Source organism: Hippocampus guttulatus, chromosome 17 (assembly GCF_054856545.1).
Source record: "Hippocampus guttulatus isolate MCC_2025c chromosome 17, RoL_Hgut_1.0, whole genome shotgun sequence".
Taxonomy (NCBI): Eukaryota; Metazoa; Chordata; class Actinopteri; order Syngnathiformes; family Syngnathidae; genus Hippocampus; species Hippocampus guttulatus.
The window spans coordinates 404,837-424,415 of NC_141277.1; the positions used below are offsets into that span (position 1 = coordinate 404,837).

The window sequence follows — 19,579 nt, forward strand, 5'->3', positions numbered from 1 at the left end:
CCCCCCTTGGCAGTCAACAGGCTAGCGTGTGTGTGGAGGATATTAGCAACGTTTTGCGACGCAAGCTCGCCATCGAGGCCAAAAGACTGAGGCGCATGACATGGGATTTAGTCGTCCACTCGGTGAATTGAGTCCCACTCTGCGTTGCGACGACGGAATTTGAGGCATTCTCGGCTTCCCGCGCGGCCACAGAGGCTTCATTGTCGACACGAACAACGGGCGTCATTTGCGAAACGGCCACGCGCTCCGTAAAACGGAGAGCCGCGCGCGTCGCAATCTCATCTGATGTCACGTCATCCCATGCGCCATTTGGCTCGAAAGGAACCAAGCCAGCGTTTCCGTCACGTCTCGCCGAGTCGCCCCACTTTGAATCCTTTTGCCCGCATCTCTCCCGTCCTCGCCCGCACGGGCACTTGAGACGTTCCCGCACCGATGGAGCCGGTCAAAATGTCTTTTGCTTTTCATTCACGGCAGGACGATCGACATTCAGGAGGCGGAGGGAAAGTCCGGTCCGCAAGCGGCCGCTTCCACAAAGGCGCATTTTCCTTCAAAATAGCCCCCCCCCCCCCGTTGTGGATCACGTGACAGGAAGTGAGGTAGGTCCGAAGCGGCGTTTGTGTTCCCGTCTTTCCTGTTTGTCTGTTTGGCCGCCTCCCCCAAGCGCTTTTGCTTTCCTGCCCGATCCTGGCAACGGCAATTCAACTGGCCAAATTCTCTCATTTGCCCCAAAATGGCGGCCGACAACAAAAGCGCTGCTCAGACCAACCGGATGCACGTCAACATGCCCCGAGCGTGTGTCCCCCACCGCAGCAAGCTTTGATGCTATCAATAGGCGACAGAATTTGCTCCAAATGAAAGTGAGAGGAAAACCTCCTGGATATGCCCCCCCCCCCCCCCCCCCACCACCACCACCACGAGGCCACGCCAAACACAGGTGTCAGACGCCGCTCTTCAAAAACCTCAAATGAAAGCGGAGGAAACGAGAGCCGAAGCTGCTCAGTGACAAACACAGCCAGGTGTTTGTGAGCTAACAGGCTTTTGGGGGGGGGGGGGGGCAGAGACGCTTTGTCACCTTTCTGCTTTTGCACTTTCTTCCACTTCCACAACCCTCAGAAGCTCTTGGCGACTAAGTTTGGCTCGAGGCCGTAGGGGGTTGTAAGGAGATGGGTCGAGGGGGGGGGGGGGGGGGGGGAATAATCCCGGTGTTCAAAACATCCCCGAGAGGGCAACGATTGCTCTCGACGTGAAGGAGTTCATCCCGAGTGTCTTCCACACAGGACACGTCGGCCGGAAAATGCATTTGAGACGCAGCTCCAAAGGCGTAAACGACGCGGCGTCCTTGGCTTTCCATGCCAACGAGGGGGGGGGGGTGTTACCCTGCCGGGAAAAGCCCATCCCGCAACACAGCGCCCCGTTCGGCCCGATTCTACGAGCGCCAAATACCAAACCGAGTCAAAGTTCATGGTCGGTGTCATCCGGGTGGTAAATCTCCCATGTTAAAGGTCAAAGGTCATCTGTGAGACGACATCAGAAGGGGGCCACTCGGAGCCCCCCGCAAAGCTGGTCGGCAGCTTGCGGGTCTCGTTCCGAAGCAGAAGATCCGCCCCTTCCGACGGCCACCGTCGCCACAAAGCGCTCCAGAATTGCCGCCGACGGTCATCCCCCTCTCGTCCGCCCGCCTCACTTCCTTCCCCGCAGCCGCCGGCGCTCTAATAATAGGACAACCGTGCCCCCGGACGCACATTTCGCAGACGCTTACTCCCGCCCCCGCCACCAGCGCTACGACACTACCGCCGCACGGAAAAGTTCCCCGAATGGAAGATGACTGCAAACTTCCAGCGTGAGGTCTCATGTGGGAAAGGTGACGGCGCGAAATCCAGGGGATGGGGGGGGGGGCGCTTTTCCTTACCTCAGCGTCGCATCCCAAGCAAGAAATCCCGAGCGAAGCAACAAGTGGTAACTCCGGGTTCCCCTTGTTGTTGTTTTTTTTCTTTTTCTTTTTTTTTTGGACGGCTTTCCTCCTGCGGGCCCTCATGCGGGCCGTGAGCCGAGCGAGCGAGCGAGCGACTCCCCCGGCGACGTGAGAGCGTGTGAACGAGAGTGAGAGAGCGCATGTGTGTCCTGAGCGAGGACTCCTGCGGGGCTCACCCTCCCTGCCCCCCCCACCCCCTCAACCATCCCATTCCGCCACCTCCCCCTCTCTGACAAAGCAGGAGCGTCCCCCTTCTTTTCTTCTCATCCTCACTGATTTCAGTTAGGAAGTCAACTGTTTCGCCCCCCCTGCCCCCCTCATTGTTGAAAGAAGGTAGAGGGAACAACGTGTTGTTCCTCAGGGCGAAGAGAGCAGGGGGGGGGGGGGAGGAGGAGGAGTCGGGAGCCAAATTCCAACGTCGCTGTCCAGCCAATGGGAGGCTTTGTTGCGGCTCAAGCGAAAAACCGCGGGGTTGGGCTCGGGCTCGGGCCTCTCCAGAAACAATCCGGCTCTTCGGCACTGAACCCCCCCCCCCCTCCTGGGGTTTTCCACACTGCCATTGCAAAAAAATGAAAAGCGCACCAAAAAGGAAGATCTTACATTGAGGCAAACGAGGCTTCTGGTTCTTGGGCAAAATACAAGATTTCTTCCGACCGGGCAGTTCTTTTTTAAAAAAATACCCAGAGACTGAAATAAAATCATTAGCACGAGTAGCTTAAGACACACACGCACGCACGCGGGGGCGGGGACATTGTGAGCCGAGACGTGGGCAGGTACGCGGCCTCTCGAATGACAAACCGATGGAGCGGACACATTTCACGTGCCTCGCATGACGTCCAAATCAAGTCGAGACCTTCTCGGAGGCTTTTTGTGAGCGCTGTGAAAAAATCTGAAAGTGTGCATTAGAAACGTGGCAAGCGCTCAGGCTGAGCTAACAATAGCGCCAACCACCGGAAAAAGTGGATGTTTTCTTGTCGGCAAAAGATCGCCATCTCGCAGGGTTCACGACTCCCCGGCTTCTCGGGGCTAAATTTAACCCTGCGGCCTGCCACAAAATAGTCTTCCCTCTCTTAAAACCAGATTACACTGAAAAAAACCACACACACGAAACTGCAGGCCGCCTTCTAAAAATCTACTCGCGTGGTTGCGCTAAAGTCGAGCTGGTTAGCACATAACAAAACAAGCAAGGCTACGCTCGTTGAAAGGCGACGACGCGCAATCTTCCCCGGCAGAAACACGCACAAACAAACAAACAAACAAAAATGACGAGGGCACCTTAAAACCACAAGACCACTGTTTACATCTGGATCAAATCTGGTCAGTTCTGGAACGACGGGGGTCCCTCTTTCCGAGCTTTAGCGCTAGCTTGGCTTTGGCAGGTATTAGCGCTAGCTTGGCTTTGGCCGCTATTGGCGCTAGCTTGGCTTTGGCCGCTATTAGCGCTAGCTTGGCTTTGGCCGCTATTGGCGCTAGCTTGGCTTTGGCCGCTACTTTCAGAGGACGACTCCTTTCATTCCCGAAGCAAAGCGCCGAGTGGACGGCGGCGGCGTCCGATATGCAGACGGGAGTCCGTGAAACGGCGCGAGCTCAAAGGCCGCTCTCATGTTTGAGTTATGCGGCGTCGCCGTGGATCCAAAACATACGCTAAGTGCGCGAGAATGTCCAGAATCAGCATAACTCCCGCCGGCAGTCGCCCAAAAAAATCCTAAACTGCAGCCTTGCCCGAGGACACGTCCCCCCCCCCCCCTCCCCGAAACATTCCGGGCGGCGGCGAGGGGGGAGAGAAAACACGACACTGTCACCTTGATCCTCGCCGGATTTATTTGTGTACATAACTCTTTTCTCTGCCTCCGACGACCCCCCTCCCCTCTCTCTCTCTCTCTGGCTGTCACCCGCACACAAACGGCCGCCGGCGAGCGACACGCCGCACACGAATCGGGATGGGGAGAAGTGCGGCACGATCGCACCCGCGGCGGCCCGCGTTCTTCAATGAAGTGCCACCACACGTGGCCTCGGGGACGTTTCAACTCCAAAGTTTTCCACTTCAAGATGACCAAGACCAAACGGCACAATACGGCGATGTTGAGTCAATATGCCGGAAGTGATTAGTTGTGATATACTGACACCCCCCCATCCTCAAAAAAAAAAAAAATGTCAGTACAACTACGACATCGAAATGTCCCATTTGTCGAAAAGCATTGAAAATGCCGGTAGGAGCTCGTAAGAATTTCCTTCAGTGTTGTCCCGCAACAAATGCGGGGGGGGGGGGGGGGCGTACTCACGTTTGCCCGGCTACGACCGAGCGCAACTTGTTTCCTCATTCCAAGCATGCGGCAACCTTTCAGTCCTTGGGCACCCCCGCTCTCGCCAAAGAACCCATGACACTAATTTGGACGGTCTGACAGGGGCGGGGGGGGGGGGCGTACTCGCTTCGGTTGCCAACGGTTGACATAATAATGGCGGCCTGCGGTGAGTTATTTGGACAGTCAATGAAACCAAAGCCGATTTTTCTTCTTTGGACGGCGGCCGCTTAGTTTTTGGTTTGGATGCCGCGGTCCGCCTCCCGCGTGTTTGTTTTGGGGCTCGCGTGGAAGAGAACGGACGGACGGATGACATCCAAGACGCGCAAAAGAAGATTCGCGTTGCCTACGTGAGACAGGAGAAACCAGAAGTGCGCCCGAAGGATGGCCTTGAAAAAAAAATTTTTGGACCTTTTGAAATGGTCGGAAAAGTGAGGGCGGGACTGAAAAGGGCAACCCCAAGCAATCCAAACGCCTTTAACGTGCCGCCACCAATCGAAAGGCGTCGCGTTCACGGAATAAGAATGAAAGCGAGCAATCCGTCATCTGATTTGGTCAAATTTCGGGCCCTGCCGTCGTGTCCTACGGCGCCCTCTTCTGTCCACTGAAATTTGCGTGAAACCGCCGCCGGGCCGGCGTGGCGTGGTCAATGTCAAGTGAGCAAACTCAAGAGGACAGGTGAGTTGCGACCTCGGCAATTTGGGACGATTGGCGGAAAAAAAAAAAAAGAATCATGCGAAGAGCGTCCGGAGACGAGAGCTGGCATATCAAGTCGACATTTTTACAAGGAAACTTTCTTTTTCTTTTTTTAAACTTGAAAAATGGCTTCTTCATCCGGACGCTACTTTTTAGCCTTGAAAAAGTTTAGGGTGTTGCTCACTCACCATGCCGAGCCTCCGCTTCGCCCTCCATGGCGACTCACACATCCATGGTCAGAAAAGGTCCAAAGGCGGCGCCGAGGCAACTTGCCTTGGCCGCGTTTTCCTCTCTTTTTGTTTTGGCTTTTGCTGGCGAACCGAGCTGCTGCTCCCATTCAACTCACGCGAGTGGTGTGAAAGAAAGACTGCGCTGGATTGGAGGGAGGAGGCAAAAATGCGGGGGGGGGGGGCAGACAGTGAGAGAGCGAGAGAGAGAGAGAGAGAGAGGGAGAGTTGTGGTTGTAGAGGAGCTTTTTGGCATAGTGGTTTCAACTCTGATGCCGATCAGCACATTCCCCCCCCCCCTCCGTGGGGAAATTTTGCTGCTGGAAAAGCGTGTCATTTTGGGGTTGTTTGCTGCTGCCGTTTTTGGAATACAGAGGACACGCATGCGCACAGGCTGGCATGTCCAGGGAAATTCAACAAGAGCAGAGAGCTATACCCTGTATAGCGGTGGTCCCCAATGGATTTATTTCTTTCTTTTTGGGAGGTGGGGGGTGGGGGGGGGCGGTGTCACGAACCAGTCGAGACGAGTGCAAGTTGTTCTCCTGTCCGAATCATGGCGGCCCATCAGCTGCGCGTTGAGCTCGCTGTGCCTTTGGGCAATTTGTTTCTCTTACTTTCTTCTTCTTTTGTTTATTGTTGATTTCAACGCGCCAAGCGATGTTGGAACGCGGGGTCTCCGATTGACTCGGGTGGCGCACCTTTCCGCCATTTGCTGACAGCTGGCAGGTCAGGTCCCAAACGGGCCCGCGTGGCGTATCGGGCCTTTGAATGTGCGGCCGGGTCCACTCCAATTTGCAATTTAATGGTACAAGGGGAGACATGCGCTGCTATTCATTGTCCGTGTGTGTGTGTGTGTGTGTGTGTGGTACCGTCACGCGTGAGCGCGCTCCATGCTACGCTGTGTGCGAAAGATAAGCCGTGTTCCAAACAGATCGCAGATTGCCGGCCTCACCGTGCATCTGCATGCATTCGGCCACCGCTGCCTCCCGGTGGTCGATTTTTAGTTGTTATTGTTTCATGCCCCCTCAAATTTCTATTTTGTTCGAATTTTTTTTTGCAGGTCCTCGCGAGAGTTGTGATGACGGATTTGTGTGTTTGACTTTTGGCCCTGTTCAATAAATGACTGAAAGTGCATCGGCGACTGCTGTGGTTTGGCGGAGGGGAGTGAGAGGAAGGAACCCCCCCCCCCCCCCCCAAAAAAAACAAACAAACAAAAGTCTTTGTAACCTGGGTATCAAAGACAGTTTAATTTAATTAGTTGTGGGTCATACGTTTGCAAACGGCGTGGGCCATTTTTTCTAACTTTGTCAGCATGCTCCAAAAAGATAAGACGAGGTTTAAAAAACAACAACAACAACAAAACAAAATCCGTACAATGGCGTCATCTTGCCACACGGTTGCGCCTCACTAAGTGACCGGCAGAGGGCGCCACAGCCTCAATGTTTGCACACCAACCGAGATGCAAGATGGCCGTTCTCAGCGACTGGGCGTCACAACGGAGCCTTTCGACAAACCGAAGGGTGTCAATTAGGTCTTCGAAGTTCGGGTGCGCAAGAGTAGCTTGCAAACATCAATGACTAATTGCTCTTGAAAGTCATAGTTTACCGACTTGAAAGACAGCTGCGGATTTTCAACAAACGGCACTTCAGCGAGCCTGCTTCTTCAATGAGCACAACTTAGGCGGTGAGTCGTTCACAAACCCCACGCACACGTTTGGAAGCAACGAAGAACATTTTGTGTTTTCAAGAATCGAACGTAAACTTTCAGGATGATTGTCCAGTCTGCCAAGAATTTAACATTCATGATTTGAAAAATATCCAAGACCAATCAATGCAACATGTTTATACTGCTGAAAGGCACTTAAATTGGTATGGAGAAGTCGGGAAAACAACAGCAACAACAAACTGTCTTCAGACGAGGATGTTTGTAACATCAATGGCAATTTAGTGTTTGTAATGTGCCCGTCATACAATTCTTTGTATCAATTAAGATAGCAAACACCTTCAACCAAGGTAACATTTTGTAAATATCAAAGACAGATGAACTCAAGACAAACATCGAAGACCATTGAGCGCCTCAACTAACCCAAACAAAATATTTGTGTGTGTGCGGGGGGGGGGGGGGGGGGCAGTTTTTGACCTCAGTTGATTCCAAACAACAAAGACAGTTTAGAGTCTGAAGTCCGGCATCAAAGACAGCTCTAGCCGTCTACAGAAAGAAAAAAGGAAGCTTAAATGATGATTTTATGAACCTGAACGATCACGTCATCTCACAAGAACCTTCCTGAAGTTCTTTTTTTTGTAAACGTCAAAAATACATTTTGTTCACTGACTGTTCACACTAGTGTTTTGTGAACATTGAGGAAAACGATCCTAACGTTGAGCATCATGGAACATAACGCGTTAAACGCCATCGGCACTTTTTAGAGTCTTCATTCATTCATAAAGATGAGAGAGAAAATTGAGCAAGACTGTGTTGCTGTAGCTACCAGGACATCCATGCGGGGGCGCTGTTGCTCCATGCATTTCCCCCCTCCTTTTTCTTTCTTTTTTTTTTCAACGAAAAATCAGTGGACTGTTCATTTAGTAGATGTCAAAAGAAAAAAAAAGGTAAATGCGACAAGGCGAGATGCATGACTCATCTCGCTCTCGCCTTCACACAGCCCGAACGGGGAATGGCACAGGCAACAGGGGGCGCCACATTCATCCCATCATTTTCAGTCTTTGAGACTTGAGGCGAGTTGGAACGTTTTTTGTGCTTTCCACGGTCTTTTTTTTTTTTGGATTGTGCGCTGTTGTCAGAATTCTTTTTTGCTCCGTGTACTGTACAGCGCTTTGTAGACGGCGCGGGTTGTTTTCAAGCGCTCTCGAAAGGCAGCCGAGTTGAGTTGAGAATGATCTTTCCTGTGAACCTCACGTCAGCGTCAAAGATCGTCAACAAACTCGATGTGCATGTTTGCGTAAACATCAATTCCGCTCAAGTGTATTTCTCGAGCACATTGAAACAGCCGTCGCCGCATACAAAGCGCTGCATACGGAGCAAAGATCATATATACAACAACAAAGCCCATTTCGTCTCGAACAATTGTTTTGGGATACTCGGTCTTCAACCCGACTGCCTGGTTTCTCTCACCGTCCAAAACACGCGTGCTCAACATGCAGTCGGCGCTTTTTGTAGTCTTGGAGAGCGCTCGGGTGCATTCGGCCGACTTTTCGCGGCCGACTCTCTGGCCTCTGATATGGCGTTGTCACGTCTGGAAATGGCAAAGCTCCCGTCTGACAAGCAGAAACGAGAGCGAGGAAGAAGGTGGGGCGGGGGCGGGGGGGGGGGGGGGGGGGCAAAAAGTCCCCCGGAGTAATGAAAGCTCTCCCCTCTCGGAGGTCAGACAAACAGCCTATCTTGTCATCTTCCCCATGGCGGTCTTCTATCGCCACCTCCTTTCTTCCCCCTCTGCTCTCAAAGTCACAACAAGAGCGGCGCACGCCGAGGCCATTTGTCAGAAAGGGAACGCCACGCCGTGTGTTTCTCTCCCCGCCGACTCCCCCGGAGAAAAGAAAAGATTAGCTAAGTCAAGTATTTACGTTGGCTTAGCAACCGAGGCAAAGTGTTCATATCCGAGAGCGCGCGTAAAGCATCGGAAAGCCCTTCTCTCGCCGGGAGGAGGGATTGAGGGCAACCCCAAAAAAAAAAAAGGGGAAAAGTACAGGAAGGAGCATTGCCTTCCCCGATAAAAGCATGAAAGAGCAGGAAAGCGAGAAATGCTCCAGCAATCCTTGCGGACAAAAATCAATCAATTAAAAAGTTTTCATCCTCTTTTCCCAGACTTCTTGCAAGCTGCCACGAAATGCAGACCAAAACTCACAAGCACACAAATGGACGCAAATGAAGCGCTTGATAAGGAAACGGCCAGCGCGCCTTCTCGGACCCGATCGGGAGCTTGATCAAGAAGCGGCTCAATATCCGAGGGAAAAATGGGAAGGCTGCGTCTGTTTGGTCCCCGCCCGCCTCCGTTGAAAAATTGAAGGAAGGAGCCGGACGGCGTCGCGCTCGGATGAGGGCATGATCAGCGAGCAAGGGCGAAAGGCCCCCCCCCCCCCCCCCCCCCCCCCCGTTTTTGCAGACCTCAAGGCTCTCCCGAATTGAAGTGGCGAGCTGAGCAGGCAGATAATTAGCAATGAATTCAGCCGCTCAACCTCTTCAGTGGGCATGGCTGGAGATTTATGTCGGGATAACAACAATAGTCGCTCCAGTTGCTGAGATCAAACGATTTTATTTTGGTTGGAACCAGAAGAAGAAGTGGCAGTGAAGCGGGGACTCTTCTGGGAACGCTGTTCCAGATTCTGATATCCACTTTGCTTTGTCTCTCTCCCTTGGCCCTTTGAAAGATTTAGTCGCAATTCTTGGCTAACATGCCGACAATTGCCGCCTTCCCCCGTTTTCCCCCCCGAGAGGCGTCCGTCCGTCACGCGGCCAACATCTGGATGCCGACACGCCGGCCTGTGGACTCGCGTCCCGAACGGCTGCTTCCCGCCTGCCGTCCCTGGCCCCGCGGAGACTGCCCTGTCCCTCGCGCCACAAATCCGCCCGTCCGTCCGTCTGGCGGGGCGGGGCTGGGGCCGGTCTGCGTTTCTGGGCGGGTTCCTACAAACACGGGCCAAGGTTAAGCCCACGGACATCATGCCGCGCTCGCCCTCCGCCGCCTTCTCCGCGCGGCCTTTGAGTCCATCTCACCCGCAGCGCGCCCTCGCCTTGTTAGGGCGCCGGCGCCATACGGCGGCCTTTGTGTTAGCTATGCTAATGCGTGTCCTCTTATCCATACCGATGAGAGCGGGAGAACGAGCCGACAGATGGCCGGGGGGGGGGGGCGCAAAACGGGGCCCTCCCTTTGGCGATTGGAGATTCACAAGATTGTGCTTCACGCTTGTCGGAGCTGACGGCGAGCCTTCGTTTCCGGCATGGCCCATCTTTAAAAGTCAAAGTGTAATAACGTCGGCTAGCGAAAGCGGGGAAGCTTCGCCAAACGTGAAGTAGCCGAGCGTAGCATGATGATTCATGCCTTTGGCCTACTGCAAAAGCCCCAACGGGACGCCCCCGCGGAAGATCATTAGTCTGCTTGTCATCGCAAGCGCTAGGACGCCATATTGCCGCAATATTGCTCCTGTGGAGATAACGCGGCGATGGAAGGGGCGCGATGAGGCCCATTGATTTGCACTCAAACCCGAAAATCGTCACAGCGTCTGGACAAATTGCAGACGGAGTGAGACGGGCCGGGCCGGGCCGACCGACGCTCTCTCTCGCTCTATTTGGTGTCCGTCGCTTGTCAAAGGTGTTTGCGTTTCGCGTCTTTCTGCTGATAACCGCGGCTAACGTTGCGGCTTGTCGAAATCGCCGTTGATATCGATATCGAGCGCTCGAATCAGATCGTAGCGCGTCCGTGGGTGACGGCCCCATTTTCGTATCATGGTTTGCAAATGTCGAAGACGGTAAACGCTTTCCGGGCCGGCTTTCGAAACGTCTCCCGAGAGACCTTAGCGCGATGTTCACGAATGCGCTTTGACTCCGCCCCATCAAACGACAAATGGAAAATCCGCACGTTGTTCAGCCGAGACAACGAACCACGCATCCTAATCTCAATCTCAAGCCCCTTTTGATGCTAGCGAAGCCGTCCAAGACGCTGAAAATGACTTCACGGTCCGATCGGCGCTGTCTTCGTCACACAGTTTGTTAGCGGTCACCCCTCCCCCCAAAGAAAGTCGACACCCAAGGACTTGGAAGCCAGGCCTGATAAATAAAGGATGGACGCTGCCCTGTCAGCGCGGCAGGCGCTTGCATCAGTCTTCGCTCTACCTGCAATACTGAGAAGAGGATTAAAGGTGAAGAAGAACAGCCAGCGGGGCGGAGAGGAGGAGGAGAGGCAGCGGGGGGGGGGACCAAGCGCAGCCATCCTTTGGGAATCCACCGGCTGGATCTTCACAGAGGATTAGGAGACGATAAATCTTATTCACTTGGGGCGATAATGACGGTGATCTTGGGGGTTCACGGCGGGTCGCTCAGCGCGTCGCGTGCAATGCGGCTCGCGACAAATGTACGTTTGCATTCCGCTTATGAAGAAGAAAGAAAAAACAAAATGTGACGGCTCACGTCGTCACGCGGGGCCGAAAATCGATGGTGCCAAAAAGATAAAAATGCTCCATTCGAGCTCCTCACAGAGCAGAGGAGACAAAACTCCAAACCCGCGTGGATTGACGGACTTTTTTTTTTTGCACCCTTCTGCCGGTCGGTGGATTAAGAAACGAGTTCGCCTCTTAGGACGGCGCAAGCCGGCGATGGCTAAATATGAAAGGGCCTTGCGGGCGTCTGACATTTTGCCGTTTCCTCACCTGACATTTAGCGCTAACGGTCCGACAAACAAGCGGCAATCCGTCGGGGGGGGGTGGGGCGGACCTACTGCAAAATCTCAAACCCTTGAAATGATTGCATCAGGGTGAGTGTGAGAGCGGTGAAATAAGACATTGATTTTTTTGAATGAAATGATGGAGTTACCGCGGCAGTCGGCCGGGGGGGGGGGGGGGGCTTTATTTTTATAGTCCTTTGTCAAAGCATCGGTCCTCAAGATTCGAGAGGCCGCGTGACAAAGTGTTGTCCATCTGTTTCCTTTGAATGCTCGCCCGGCGGCGTCGGCATTTTTCACATCATCGGCAAAGGTTTTCAAATTCCGTTTTCGACGCATTAGCGAGGCACAGGGACCGTCTCGTGTCGCGGAAAAGTGGCGGGCGTGGGCGCCGACAGATGTCAAGGTGGGGCCGGCTTCGGCGGCCCGCTTGGCGTCCGCGCTCAGACCTTGGGGCCGCTTACAAAGTAATAGGTGAATATTGCTTCACAGGCCTTGCCGGCTTGCTCCAGAGCGGCGCGCCGGAAATTTACTGCGGCCGTAATGCTATTTTCCGCCGGAAAGGTGACCTCCACTCCCGACCGTGATGTAATCCGTGACAGCTTTCCGCGCTCCGTTGCTATGCGAAGGGTAAACTCTGAAAGTGAGTTCCTAAAAGCTAGCAATAGCAAACGAATAGAGAAACTCAAAGTGAGGCCGCCTCCACCTTCTTGAGAGCCTTCCTTCCGTCGTCCGGTTATCGCCTCGCGGCCTTTTCCCGTCTTCGCTCTCGCGTTCCGCTTCAGGTGGCGTTCGGTTGACGGTCCGCGCCCGTTGACGCATCGTCAATGAAAACGAAGCAAATGCCGTCCGGAGCGGCCGACGAGGGATGCGCCGACTCTGTTCCGGAGCGCCGAAGGAAAGCGTCGTAAAGAGTCATCGCGCGGAGGCCCGCGACATCCAAAGGCAGCGCGAGTCGTAAAGCCGTCGCCGCCGCCGTCGTCCCGCATAAAAGTGATTTGTGGCAGCCGCGATGCGCCGCAGGCCCTCGGCCCCCCTAATGACGGCGGGATCCATCGCGCTCGTCGAATCGACGTTGAAAGGAAAGCAAAGACGACGGATGAGGCCAGCGTGCGCCTCGATGGCCGCTTCATCGAGTCACTCTGCCGCACGCCAGAGACATTTTGCTCTTATCGGCAGCCGCTGGAAATGATTCTTTCTTCAACGGACGGCGTAACGTCAAAGCCATTCTGACCAAGTCCTCCGCTAGCTTCGCTCAAGCATCTATCAAAGGTATTAGACGAGGCACAAGATGTGGAACTGCCCCTTGCGCGCTAGCTACATTGCAGGCCAGAAACCGACACGGTGCGGCCCGCTTTCTTGCTAGCAAGACGTTTAAGGAAACAAAGATGCCACAGTGATAAGGCATTATTGGCGTGTTTGTGCGTCACCATCTCCGCTCCCTGCGACACGCGCAAACATCCCGAGCCTGCGCCTTCCCTGCGGCTGGAGACTTCATGCTACATTAGCGCCTTGATGGAAGCGCTTTGGAGAAGACCCCGATGGGACCCGGCGGCGGCGGCGGAGGCTCTCACAGTGCCGCCGACAGACGCAGGCGCAGCGCTCGATTATTACCGCTGACACTTGGCAAACACGGCGTGCCGGCAAATGGGCCGGGCGCACCCCGACGATGACGAAATGGAGGTGTAGGCAAACGAGGCGTGATTGAAATGACACCGAAGAGGGAAAACGCAGGATGGAAGTTGGAGCCCTGGGAAAGCAAACGCCAAAGTACATATTGACGCAGGTCCCACGCACTTATGCGCCAGAGCTTTTTCATGGCAGCCGCTCGAAGACCCCCCCCCCCCGTACCCGGGAGGGTTTGGGAATGGATTTCTTGACTCAAATCTCGCCACTGCCGCGGGGTTATTTGGGGCTGCCGGCCGGCCCAGGAGACTTGCCGTGGACACCTTGCCCCCAAGTCTTGCCTTAATAGGCCAGGGAGGGGGTTGGAAAAGTCCCCCCCCCCCCAAAAAAAAATATCGACAAGTGAAACGTTGAAAAGGAGTGTAAGGGTTTAGTGCCTGCCGTGAACCTGGCACGGCGCCTGGGGCTGTCTCTGCGTAGAGGCCGTTTGACCCTATGTTAGTCGTTTAAGCAGCAGATCTGCCAGAGGGAGGGCTGCGCCGCCGTATGAAGGGTTAGCGGCAGTTTTAAGCATGGCCAATCGAAAAGGCCCAAAAATGGGACGTCTGTCACCGAAGCTCAAATGCGAGTCGAGGCCGGTGAGCAAATTCTTGACCAACACGCCGGGACAAAAACTCCCAATTTGTTCAACCGTAATTCCACGTCGCCATCTGGAAGCTGCTAGCATGTGGGAAGCAGACGTGTTTTTGCTCGTGCATTTTACTGTATCGCTTGAATATGTCCAAATAGCTTCTCCGGCATGAGTGGATAGATTGAAATGGATGCATCACCGTACATGACGCACTCAAGCGTCATGCGTGTTTTTATGTTGCGCTGCGGGGACGTCGAGTCAAACGTCGGCCGTCACACGTCGCCTCCAACAAATAGCTGACTCTGTATTCCAGCTGGCCAAACGAGGTTACTTCCGCATCGGTGCTACCCGATAAACATTGCAATCAGGTTACAGCGCAATGCCGGGCAGAGCTTATCATTGCGTGTGTGTGTGTGTGTGTGTGTGTGTGTGTGGGATGAGACACAGACAAATTCCATTTGTGAGCCTTGTGGGACGAAAAGTTCCACCATATTAGATTTCCTGCTTTATTGCCTCAACCAAACTCCACCACCGCAGGACTTCCTCCCATTAGTTCGACCCCCCCCTAATACCTTCCTCCCCTCAAAACAAAACTGAACACCCAATGCTTGTTATATGTTGACTTTTTTCCCGCAAACAAAATTCTTTGTTTTCTCGTTAGCTGTGCTTCATTCACTGTCATCTGCCCACCCCGCCCAAAGTCACCTTTGATTTGACTCACTTGATTAATTACTTTGCCGTCTCGATGATTTTTACGCCGCCGATGCTTTTTGCACACGGCCGTGCGCGTGCCAAGCGTGCGACCCCAAATGCTCTCGCACGGGCCTCTGAAATATTGCGCCTGGAAACCAATTGCAAGACGGCAAAGTCAATTGAAAAATGATTGAGATATTTGCCCACTCTGAGCACTTTACAAACGGAGAGAAAGACAAAGTACACCCCCCCCCCTCCACTGAATCCGTTGAGATCTCATCGGTCTCGCCTGCAGATTATGGCTCTCCTCCCCCGTCATTTGCATGGCCTTCAACACATAAGTAGAATAAATAAAGGGCGAAGGAAGCGCGCCGAGCTCCTCAACACATCCCCTCCCTCATCATTTATTCACTCTGCGTTTACTGTTGCTGACGATGCACACGATTGGCCGACCCCTTATTTGTTGAAAACGTGCGCGTGTGTGTGTGTGTGTGTCACCACCCACCACCTACGCTTCACGTCAGGTGTCCAACATGGGGACGCTTTCCTTGCACTTTTCGAGACGCCTTTTCCCGGCTTCCGTCGCCCGAATGGCCAAAGGGCAGTGCCGAAGGGTGCCAATTTCTGGGATGCCATCGGGAGCCAAGTGCAAACTGGACTCCAACAATCCAGCAATTGGAATGACGATGCGATCGGTCTCCCCATTTGGACCTTTTGGGGAACGCGTGGCAAAATGTTTTAAGGAGATTTAAGGACCTTCTCGACTCCGAGGACTAGTATTTGATCAGGGCGCTTGCTTGTGACCGCACGACTCCGCGTGGCTCGTCTTACCAGAGACAAATTCCTTGTGTGTGTGTGTGTTACGAGATGATTCTGATTCCGATTTGTCGTTTTGTTTTTAATCATCTCTTTGAAGAAAAACCCCCAAAACAAAAACACAGCAGGTGGGTGGGCAGGGAGGAGGGCGGCTGGATTTCGGGTGACGCTCGGCTCCAACATTTATTGAACAAAGCAGCAACGTATACAATGAGCACAAGGTGGCGGTGAGGGCGACGAGGGGGTTTGGGCGGAGGGTGGGGGTGGGGGTGTCTTTCCGGCTTTTGGGTGCCGGCGCACTGCAACACCGGCGTCCGCTCCGGGGGGGCTACATGATCACCATAAGTAAAAGCTCCGTCGAAAACAATGCGCAAAGCCTTCCGTCGCTCGACACAAAGAGCAGCAAAGGGAGGGGGGTGGGGGGGGGTTGTACACAAGCGTCACATTACTTGGACACGCCGAGAGTTGAGGACCACACGCACATGCGGGTATTTTTCATTCCTTCTTTTCCAATTTCTTTTGAAACGTGCGAGGAGTTTTGCTCAGCCAAAACTACGGAAGAGCTTACGCCGGGAGAAAAATATTTGGAACAACTACAAAATAATCATGATAATAAGAGTGTTGCCCATTTCCATCCAAATTCAGTCCATTTTTCATTCATTTTGGGGGGAACTGAAAAACTAATTTCTTTGTATTTTGGATTAAAAAAAAACAAAACAACCTCCCATGGAAATTATGTTTTAAAAATAAAGAAGTGAATAAATAGTCTGTTCATCTTTGAAATATTTGTCCGCCTTTCCCGGAAGCGACTTTCTTGCTTCTGCTGGGTTGAAACGACAACTTGACAATTTTCCACCCTTGCCTTTGGGAAAATGTAAAAATACCCTTTCGTTTGTGTGCCACTCGCCTCTCTCTTTGCGTCGTCATTTTGTTTGGCGCACGGGCGCCAAAGCGCATATGCGCACGCTGCCTCTCGAGCGGCTTTTTCTGTCGCCATCGCACGCGGCCGACGTTCAAAGACATCAGCGAGAAAAGGGACGCGCGCATTCGGAACGTGTGCTTCGGGGGGGGGGGGGGGCGGGGCCGTATCGCGGTCCAGGTTCGGCCGGGCGTCACCTTCTTTGCAATACTGCAACCGGCCGCTAGGAGGAGTCCCTCCAACAGGCTGATGTTTGGAATGTCCCGCCTGTGCATTTTCTTCTTCTTTTTTTTTTGCATGTGCTTTAGTTCAGTTTCTTCTTTTTCTTAAAGCGTGGTAACAAAACCCGGACATGCTCTAAAAGTCATACACGCTGTACAGTCAAATTTACATTTTTTTTTTTTTCCTGTAAAGCTTTCGGTGAATCCAAAGGAGGGAAAGGGCCACACCGGACACAAAATGTAGCACTAAATGACGAAAATAAAGCTACAATCGAAAAGATTTCCTTTCTTTTTTTTTTGCTTTAAAAATGTGAACGTTTCATTCATGGCATATTTTTTTTAATGAGGGTAAAGAGTCCAATTCTGAAAATCAAGTTGATTTGTTTTTCTCCAAATAATTGTTTTTGTTGAAAAAACTTTTCTTTTTTTTTTAAAATAGTAAAATACAATTTTCCTCACTTACGCTGACAAATTTGTTCCCGTGGCGGTTCCCCTCACAGGTGGTCCCTAACATCCTCTTTCGTACAAATTCACCAAGCAAAACAACATCAATGCCAATCGCACTCTTTGTTTGTTCATATGTAATACGGATTCTTAATTGATATCTATTGAAATGGTGCTTTTTGTCTCATTTGCATGAAAGGAACGAACAAAATAGACATAAAAGAAAAAAGAAACAGAGGTGATGGGTCAGACACTCGGGTAGAACTGAAGGAGAGTCCAGACACCGGACGACCGACTTGACAAACTTTGTCTTTCGGGTGGGGAGGGCGCTCCGCTGTGCACGCTCACGCGCACACAAATACAAAGTCACCAAGCGCGGTCTGGAATGACGTCCTCCGTCGTATCCTCCTCGACTTTCTATTTAGTTACATCCTCGCTGGTTGCACAAGAAGGGAAAAAATATTTATATTGCCCCCCCCCCCCCCGCAAGTGGGAAGGGCGTCAAAAAGAAAAGGGGGATCGGCACGAGGCCAGGGAGCGGCCTCATTTGCCGTCCGGGTCGCGGGTGGGCCGCATCTTCATCTCGGAGAACTTGAGCGAGTACTGCCAGCCGGTCCAGGCCGACCACTCGATGCCGTCGGCGTAGGAGGTGTGCTGGCCGCGCAGGTACTGGCCGTTGAGGTTGGACGTGTGGCAGTTGCGGTACCACCAGGCGCCGTGGTAGAAGGAGGCGCAGTTGTTCTCCGAGTGGTCGTTGTCGCGGTCCTTGGTGGTGAACTTCATGCCGTTGTGCTTCAGGAGGGAGTCGCCTGGGTGGGGGGGGGGAGGGGGGGGCGATAGACAGAAATCGGCGTCACCGGGGCCCCGAGTCCGCGGGAACTTTGGAATTCGCTGCCGGCGAGCGAGCGACAAGCGCGTCCTTTTCCTTGCTTTTCTTTCGACTTTGCTTGAAAAGATTCTTTTTTGTTTGTATTATTTTTTTTCTCCCTTGAAGAGCGACCTCAACGTCCGCTTTTTTTCGACGGACTCTATCCCGTGCCACTAAAAGCTAAACGACGACTCGCCCGCGCGTCTTAACTCCCGAAAGCGCGGCGCTCGTCCTCCCAAGTTACCTGCGTTGCCCGAGTAGTCTCCCACCGTCAGCGGGTAGCCGTCGTCGTCCGGGTCCACCGAGAAGAGGCCCACGCCGAAGGTCCCGTACCGGGCGTAGGCCGTGCCGTTCTCAAAGTCCTCCAGGTCGATGCGCAGCTCGTAGTCGCCCTGGACGGACAGAGCGTGGATCCGCCGCAGCCCTGCAGCGGGGAAACGTCACGCGTCGGCTTCGGGTGAACATTTTCCGGTCGGGTCTTGAGATGGCCGCGTCGCGAGGAGTCGGCTAATGCTTCAACTTTTTCTTGACCCCCACAAAAAAACAAACAATCCCCTGCATTGGAAGACTATAAATAATATCGGGGACATGAAATGAGCGCACATTTTCTTTTCTCCCCAAGTACCTTTTAGCCCCAAGTTATGCGACTTAAATAATAATAAAATAAAATAAACCACCACACAGGCAAAATGTTTTTTTCAAATAAAAATCCAACTTTGCTCGCATAAGATTTCGATTTGGTGGGCCCAAACGATTTTTTTTTCCCCAAGATAAAAAACTGGAACCATACTTTTTTCTTGAGGGGAAAAACAAATCTGTCTTCTGCAAAACGACAAGCTTTTTCGAGCGAGGAAAGATTCTTCCAAAGCATATCAAGAAAATGAATCCCAATTTGGTTCATGGAAAAAAATCCAACCAAACACGGCCTTTTTTTTTTTTTTTTTTCCGGTCAAGATGAGAGCTGGCGGTTGAGCTGTGAGCTGCTTTCGCTTTGCCCGCTCGAGTGTGAACGTCGTCATCGGGCGCCGACCAAAATGGCCGAGGACCACGTGCGAGAATCCGTTTTATTTTTTTTTCTTCATCGAAAGATTTGACGCGTCTTTTGCGTGGAGCACCGATCGGCACGAAGGCCGTGTCCTCGGGCCGCGTATCTTGAGGGGGAGCGGAGTTCTTCCCGCTAATCGGGCCATCCCGGAGTGTTGTTCGGCCCCCCCGGCGGAGCAATCGGCATCCGGCGCCTTCGTTCAGCCGGCAAAATAGCTGCAAATTCGACAAATGCGCCCGTTCGGAACAATAGCGTTTCATTAAGAGCCAGGTACACCTGAGCGTTTAGATTCCCGCGCCGGGACGCGGCCGCCGCCGCTTGGCTTGCGTCGCTCTTTAATTATTCCAAATTAGAGCCGAGCCGCCGTTCTCCGGGGCTTTAATTAGACAGCGAATTAAAGTTATGTAAATACACTCTCGCCGCCTTATAAATAGTCGCGCGTGCGTCAAGATGATTATTTTCCGAAAGGGAAAACGGCCCCAAAGTCTTTTGAAGTTTGTCAAGTGACTCGGCGGGGCGGCGCTCCCCGAGGTGACGCAGCGCCGAGGCGGCGCCGCCGCGCTCTCTTTCAAAGGGGGAACAACAGCCCGACTATTTCTGTCCAACTGGCTTTTCATTCGCTTGTTTATCTTGTCGAAATGCGTCCTCGAAACTTCAACTCGCCGCGCTCCATTTTGGCGTTCTTGTTGAGCGCGGGGGATTCCCGCCCCCTCCCCCTCAAAAGAGTAAT

General features: G+C 53.0%; 2 protein-coding genes and 1 long non-coding RNA gene across 5 annotated transcripts in view; 1 reads left to right on the plus strand and 2 right to left on the minus strand.

The window, feature by feature from the left end:
• dab2ipb (DAB2 interacting protein b) overlaps positions 1-5,311 on the minus strand; it is a 29,945-nt gene extending 24,634 nt beyond the window's left edge. For 2 of the 3 annotated variants that reach the window (XM_086135339.1, XM_086135338.1), the window contains exon 1: positions 1,910-2,137. Coding sequence is in view for 1 of the 3 variants with exons in the window: in XM_086135334.1 (XP_085991460.1) it covers positions 5,157-5,184 (28 nt within the window). In the remaining 2 variants the exon portion in view is untranslated. Of the gene's footprint in view, positions 1-1,909; positions 2,138-5,156 lie in introns of those variants that run through there. The other variant, XM_086135334.1, reaches the window with a different exon arrangement.
• Positions 17-6,329, plus strand: LOC147191311 (uncharacterized). Its single transcript, XR_015103542.1, has 2 exons — positions 17-122; positions 475-6,329. It is a non-coding gene; the product is annotated as an uncharacterized LOC147191311 (long non-coding RNA).
• Positions 6,330-15,481: 9,152 nt separating this feature from the next.
• The window catches only part of fibcd1b (fibrinogen C domain containing 1b), a 29,400-nt gene continuing 25,302 nt past the window's right edge, over positions 15,482-19,579 (minus strand). The window contains exons 6-7 of the mRNA XM_086134810.1: positions 18,049-18,228; positions 15,482-17,745 (exon numbers count right to left, since the gene is read on the minus strand). Coding sequence (XP_085990936.1) covers positions 17,480-17,745; positions 18,049-18,228 — 446 coding nt within the window. The 3' untranslated portion in view covers positions 15,482-17,479. The remainder of the gene's footprint in view (positions 17,746-18,048; positions 18,229-19,579) is intronic.